At 34.3% G+C, this 7739-nt stretch overlaps 1 protein-coding gene across 1 annotated transcript; it reads right to left on the bottom strand.

The window, feature by feature from the left end:
- Positions 1–6207: 6207 nt before the first annotated feature.
- On the bottom strand, positions 6208–7475 carry LOC137404872 (zinc finger BED domain-containing protein 5-like). Its single transcript, XM_068091099.1, has 2 exons — positions 6796–7475; positions 6208–6655 (listed from the first exon to the last, which is right to left on the bottom strand). The coding sequence occupies exons 1-2, from the start codon at positions 7473–7475 to the stop codon at positions 6208–6210; spliced, it is 1128 nt and encodes a 375-aa protein (XP_067947200.1).
- Between the last annotated feature and the right edge of the window lie 264 nt (positions 7476–7739).

Genomic DNA, 7739 nt, shown 5'->3' with positions numbered 1-7739 from the left:
CTCAGTCGCGAAAAACCTAAAAACCTTAAATAGTATTTTAATTGAATACCTGGTCAGTTTGAATTCAGCTGAGTTAAACAAAATTACCTGTCAGAGTAATTTAAGAGCATGTAAAGTTTTTAACCCTTTGACTACATAAACTGATCATGTCGTAATAACAGACTTTACCCAGCGTACCAATCCCTTAAAGTTTCAACAAAATTCAGTCTTCAAGGTATACCTATACTTTTGTATTTAATCCCTTTTTTATTTAGAAAATAATCTTATAATTTATCTTTATTAACTTGATCATTTATGATTGACATTCTCAAGTTCTCCAAAAAGTTTTTGTTCAAAGGAAGACATCGACTGGTTTAGAAGTGAAGAAAAGTATTTCAGGTCAAAAAAAGAGGAGAAGACGATGGGTGTAAAAAAAAGATCAACAGGATGAAACGGATTGCAAAAGTGAGAGAGAAACAGTCAATGTTGAAACGAGGGATAATGACGGATTTCAAAGAAGAGCCGATTTAAAACCAAAATAGTTACATTTTGAGGACAGCTTTGCTAGAGTAAAAGTTCGAAATCCTAGACAGATTAGTATTTTTTCTTATTTGAAGATTTTTATAACATTAGCCATCATAGATGTTATAGTTAACTCAATGAATAGATATGATCTTCAAAACATGCCGATGCCTGAAGCCTGTTGATGACAGAGATATTTGCTGAGTTTTTAGTTTAGTTTTGCTCATAGGTGTTCTCAAAAAGCCTGCTCGGTTGCTATACTGGTCTAGCCATCATTTATTACTTCTGCCAATTTTCCCACAACCAAACAAGAGGGAAACGATTGATTGGGAGAATTATGATAAATGCACATGTGCACACAACTCCCAAAAAATTATCCATTAACGATCGTCACCAAACCCTTGCAGTGAAATCCTATCAACAAATTTAACTATTTTTCAGTAAAGTCGTTTAAGTATAATAATGATACAAAACGCATATAAACCTATTTAAATATGTTGCCAAGCCTTTGAAAGGTTACCGCAAATTCCTAAAACTAACCCATCTGATCGGATTATACATAAATAGACAGATTTTTTAGGACGAAAATCGTCACAAAATGCTTGAAAAGCTTCGTTTAATAAAAGTTAAGACCGGAAATTGAAACGCCGAGCGACAGAGAATAGAACGATAAAGTCTTGCCACAAATCGCCACAAAACGCTTGAACAGCTTGGTTTATTAATAGTTTCGACCAACCTACGAAACGCCAATAAAGTCGTGCGACAGATAGTAGAACTGTTTACTGTGTACTGTTTGAGGCGTAGACCGATTTACAGGTACGAAAATGTGGTACACAGTTTATCAGCCTGCGTTTTTGTCCAATTCCCGAAAGTTTTTCAAATTATCTAGAACATCAGCCATATTTCTTTACATCTTATCTACAAGGTAGGGCGTTACTACAACGCCCTTTTATGACAAGAATATTTCTTTATTTCACTCCAGTTTGCATAAAACTTTTAGACGTGTAAATGCCAACGCTTGCTCTCTGTTACATACCGCTGTCAAAACCATTCTACATTCATCACAACACAACCAACTTTCAAACTATATATTACACATCAGTTTGCCGCTTAACTTTTAATATTGCATTTCAGAGATATAATAAACATATTTCTTTATTGTTGGCATTGTTGTTGTTAGTTAAATTACGTACAATAGGTTAGGTCTACAGCTTGAATTAATATTTATTTTATTATGGTAAAACATAAGTTTGAGATAGTTAAATATTTATTTTATTAATATTTATTTCTGTTACATATCGTTGTCAAAACTGTTCTGCATTCAACACAACCAACTTTCAAACTGTATATTACAATATACTTTACTTGTAATATTGCATTTCAGAGCTATAATAAACATATTTCATTATTGCTGTTGTTAGTTAAATTACGTACAGTAGTTTAAGTCTACAGCTTGAATTAATATTTATTTTAACCAACAACCAACTTTCAAACTGTGTATTACACGGCAGCTTGCCATTTTACTTTTAATATTGCATTTCAATATAATAAGAGATTTAATAAACATATTTCATTAATGCTGTTGTTAGTTAAATTACGTACAGTAGATTAGGTCTACAGCTTGAATTAATATTTATTTTATTATTGTAAAACATAAGTTTGAGATAGTCAATTATTTATTGTATTAATATTTATTTCTGTTACATTTCTGTTATTTCTGTTGCGCCTTTTTAGAGTCGTGCTCCCTCAAATTTATTTTATATCATCTCAAACAAGTCTCATTTACATTATACTCTGTCAATTCCTGCTGAGAACTACTTTTTCAACAACCAACAGTACCCTTTCTTTTTTCCATTATTACTTTGGTCGTGGGCTGTATGACAGTGGAATTTCTAGTTAGTAAAACTATTTCAAGAAGCAGGTTTTTAATGATTTTAAACAGTTTATGTTTTACTGACAATTCTGAAGCCTCTGCTTAAAAAAAGTCTCTAAGCTAGGAAATCTATTTGCTATGATATGTGACCTGTTATCTTATGTTTCGCTGCTTAATAGATTTATAGCTATAGATGAAACCTTGCTGGGATGGAAAGGATGACTCAGCTTTAGGCAGTATATTACATCTAAAAGATCAAGATTTAGAATAAAGTTATTTGTAGTCTGTAATAGTGTCTCTGGCTATGTGCTCAAGTTGACTGTATACATCAGGAATGAGCAAGAGCAAGCTGAAGGCATTGGCAGAAAAGCCATCCACAATATAGTCAATAAACTATCGAATGACTTGAAAAATTGGAGTCATTGTTTATTTATGGATAATTTTTTATAATTTGCCTGAATAAGCAGCTAAACCTGGAAAAAATATTACTCATGTTAGCGGAACTCAACATTCAAACAAAAAAGGTGTCCCTAAAGACATGAAAATGTGTAATAGAAAAACCATTAAAAATGTGAGACAACAAGCTTTTCGAATGTTGAAAGTATGGTTGGCTGTTGGAGAAATCAAAAACATATTTATGTTTTTCAACTATGCATAAAAACTTGGAAGTCGTAGATAAAACTAAATTATAAAGGGAGTAAATTCTGAAAACCAGCTGCCATTTTGAAATATAATAAATGCATGGTAGGAGTTGAAAAATTTTATCAAATTTAGCATTATTATAATGCTGTGCATAAAACCATGAAATAATACAAAAGCTGTTTTTAACTTATTAGATATTTGTTGGTACGATGCCAACATAGTTTTTAAAAACCATAGCAACTCTAAAATTACTGTCCTGGTGTTTTGGCAGAAATTAATTGAACAAATATTTGAATAAACTGAATCTTGCCGCAAGAACACTATTCCTCTAGCCTCAAGTTTTTCCACTCATCAAACGGTGTTGAATAGTTCAGAAAAAAGGGCAGCTAAGTTTAAAGCTTGTAGGCGCTGAAGTGCATTGCATAAGCTAGCTGATGAAGAAACCCGTAGGCGTAATGAAAGTAAATATGAATGCCAAGCATATGTATTTTTGCAATGCGTGCTATGTTTTGAGCCATACCATGATAAATAAATTTATTTACAAATTTGTATTTTAGTTTCGTCAAACGCTTCATTGCTTTGTATTGCAAGCTTTTGTACATGAGCTTGCTGAAATGTTATTATCTAATATATTGTATTTGTTGCGCATTGGTATTCCCACTGCCTTTTTCAGGGCACCTGCATTAATCAAAGAGTTAAGTTCACATATTTTTCCGCAATCTAACAGTTTATGAATTGCTGTTTCTACTCATATCAAATGTTGCTTCTTGCCTTTTGCTGCTTTACCAAATGTGTGAAAACAGGCTCACAACTCAATTCTTTTTGTACGCAATCAGCTAAATTTTGCTTTAAACTGCAGCAAACATGAATCTGTGTTATAAGTATATATGCAGTATTGTTACATAAATATATAGCTTAAAATGCATAGGAGATTTGACAGCAAAAAATCATAACTACAAACATTGGAAGCTCAGGCTATAGTCTTCACATGCTGGCTGAAAAAATCTCAGTCTAGAGAAAAATTTCTCATCTTTCCAATGCAAGTTCATTCACAGCTTCATGCAAATTTGTGTGTGAGTTACATGTATAGCAGAGGTTAGGCAGCCATGTTGAATAATTGTCTTGCACTGCTCAATGTCATGATAATTTTGAAAATGTGCAGATGCAATACATCAAAGCTTTCAACTTAACTTTTAATGCACTTAAACAACCAATTTTTTTGCAAATTTGCAAAACTATGAATCCATGTAAATAGTTTTCATAAATCATTTTTTCTGAGTGACTGCTTCTGAAATGTATTTACTTTTGATATTTTATAATAAAAAGTTTAAACTTCAACGGATCATATTTTAGACTGAAATATTCACAAGCAATTTGTGGAAAAAAATGGCTGCCTGTAAAGAAATCTTTCAGTTTTCCAATGTTTGTTCAAGTAAAATTCGATGTCAAATCACATGCGATTATAACAAAGTTTTAGGCATCCATCTTGCACTGCTCATTAGGGTCGCGCAGTAAGGATTTTTGAGGGTGCACCTGCGATGCATTGGAGCTCATAACTCTACTTTCAATGTACTTAGACGGCCCAACTCTTTACAAGTAATTGCAAAGATGAAAAATTGCATTAATGATTTTACAACAATGTCATATACATTTATTAATTAAAAAGTGTCATAGAAATTAGCATAGTAAAATACAATTTCATAGCTTCAACAAATTGGGACTTGTGCTGTGAGGTAATTGCAATCTATCTACATTAAAATAGTATAGGTTTGTAGAGGATTTTCTCAGCTTTCCCATGCAAATTAGTTTATGCATCTAGCACAATTTTGATGTAAGTTACTGCAGTTATTATAAAGTCTGGTCAACTGCTCAAATCACCCTAGTAATTGGCTCGACTCGCTGAGGATTTTTTTGGCCCTAAGCGCTCGGTAGCGAGAGGGAGAATACAATGCTATCTACTGCATGGCAAAAGAATATTCTGTAGAAGCATATAATGTATGCATAACTTTTACTTATACTTTTGAGCAATTCAATTTTATGAAAGCGTTTTAAGCTATGGATCAACTGGGGATGTCTAAGTGGAAGAAAATTATCATGAATTCAACAAAGCCAAAAGAGTGTGGTACACTCATATTAAAGCTGACCATATTTTATACGGTGACCAAGCTCAGCAAAACTTTGCATGTGTTGTGGAACCTACTAGCTACTACCTACTAACCTATGTTGCAAAGCTGCAGACAAGAAACTATAGATCGATTGTGATGAAACTTGTGAGACAATGCTCATTTTCTACTACATGTTTTATTTTGCCAGGTGGTAGAACTGCTGGTCATGGAACCTATGCAAATGTGGATTTGACAGAAAAATCTCTCAAAGGTAATTTGAATTGAATTTTTTCAATCTTTAAATGAGACTCTAGGAACATATAAATATCTACACTCACAGTATCATAGTTTAACCTACAGCAAAATGCTTTTTTTGAGCAGTTTCAAACCCAACCTTGCTGACTGGGATGGGTTTTCTCTGCTTGGAACGCTGGCAATGATTGTTAGTTGACAAATGGTTTAGTGACATTTACTTTACAAAATCAAGTGTAGCTCTACGTCAGGGATGCCCAAATACTTTTGTTGGAAGGCCAAAAAGGTAACCAGGCCTTATCAGAAGGGCCAGGCATGAATACAGCTGTATAATATATGTAAATGTATGTGTATTTTAAGTAATGGGTAAGTAAACATATATACATGAACATAAACATGAAAGTAACAAGGTGTAACATAACAACATATGCGGGTGTATTCTCAACAAAATCTACTGTGCAGAAGGAGTATCTGTAATGTTAATGAGACACATGAAAGCGAGTTTGCTTTGCAGCTATTGCTGCAATATCTAGTTTATCTCTGGTGACTGCTACGGCTAAGAGCGGTTGAGTATGTTCCTCTGTCAGTACACTCCGATACCTACTCTTTATTAATGTCAGCTTTGAAAACATTGATTCGCACAAGTAGGTTGTACCAAAGAAAGTAAGTAAGTGCACTGCCATATTGCATAGCATAGGATACTTATCCTGCACAGCAGTTTGTGTTCAGAACCCTACAATAGTTTGCTAAGCAAATTGAGCTTTAGCCGGTATATCTGCTTTTAAATCATACAGCTCTAATTCTGCCACACCTGTCTGAACATGAGGAAATTTATCAACTTGCGCTTTCCAAAGCTGATGTGCCTGAAAAAGTCAAGCAACCAGCAAAGTGATGCTCCATCTCTAAAGAAACATCAATGAGAAAAGCGCTTGCTGTTGTAAGGTCTAAAACATCGTCACGACCATTCACAAATTTCGTGATGATTGGAAAGTTGTTCATATCACTGTTTATGTCCTCGTAAAAGCAGTAGAGTTTGTCTTTAATAGATGTTACTGCCTGCCAGAGTTCTACCACATTATGACCTTCATTCTGCAATTTCAAATTCACATCATTCGGATGAGCCAAAATGTATGTCAGAAAAGTCATGTCTCTCAGTGAATGATCTGATCTGAGAATCTCTAAAAATCGTTCTACTGCATCTCCTCCAATATCACTAAGAAACTGCTCAATATGCTGTCTTACAGTCCATACTCTTTGCAAAGCTCTACCCTTACTCAGCCATCTGCAAAAACACATTAAAGTACAGTGTATATTAAAAATAATTGACAATATTCACAACTTTGCTGTGCTTTTTTACCTCATCATAATGTAATGAAAATGAGTATGTCAAATATAATTCTAAGATAGCAGTATGGTACTAACCTGACATTGTTGTGTACTAACAATTCATCATACTGAGAATCAGACTTCTGTAGAAATTTTCTAAGCTGGTGGTGTCGTAGAGATGATTTTGATCTGACAAGGTTTATTAGTTTCATTATGTTCAGCATAAGACTTCCATATTCATCTTTCAGTTGTGCACAGAGAAAGCTTTGGTGTATGATACAGTGAAATGCAATCATCTGAAGATTGTTATTTTTCAGGCAATTAACAAAACCAGAGTATACACCCGCCATAGCTGGGGGGCCATCTGTTGTTACGGAAATTATCTTATGCATTGACACTTTATGAGAGTCCATGTAAGCCATGAACGTCTGATATATATTTTCTCCAGTCGTACGCTCTGTCAGTGGAATAACTGCTGCAAGGTCCTCACTAAACTTGTTGTTGAGATAATACCGAACAAACACACTCAGCTGAGCAACATCGTTTATGTCAGTACTCTCATCTACTGCAACTGAAAATGATTCACGCCTGTTCAAGTTATATATGACACCTTCAGTCACATGATTGGCAATAGCTTCTATTTGTCGTGCACACGTATTCCTAGATAGCGGTACTGATTGAACAGCTTGCTGAATATATAGCTTTTCAGGGTAGAGCGCTTGAACGGCTGAAACCATGCCTTCTTTAAACAGTTCACTGTGGCTGTATGGAGCCATTGCCTCGGCAAATTTATAACAAACCTCATAACCAGCAGTAGCCCATCTCTTTGTTGCAAGCTTGTAGCTCCCCTCATCATAATCATTTGTTCATTAGCTTGCCTTGTTATCTATCAAGCTGTTCCTGCCTCCTAGCTGTACCTGGAGGAAATTTTCCGTCATAGTCAGGATGGTTTTGAGTGTAATGCCTTTTGACATTTGCTAACTTGTTTATAGCAACTGAATTATTGCATATCAAACATATAGGATTCCCTTTTACTTCAA

The sequence above is a fragment of the Watersipora subatra genome, chromosome 9 (assembly GCF_963576615.1).
Source record: "Watersipora subatra chromosome 9, tzWatSuba1.1, whole genome shotgun sequence".
NCBI classification, from domain to species: Eukaryota; Metazoa; Bryozoa; class Gymnolaemata; order Cheilostomatida; family Watersiporidae; genus Watersipora; species Watersipora subatra.
The sequence above is the reverse complement of the archived record's forward strand: the minus strand, read 5'-3'. Positions and strand labels throughout refer to the sequence as shown.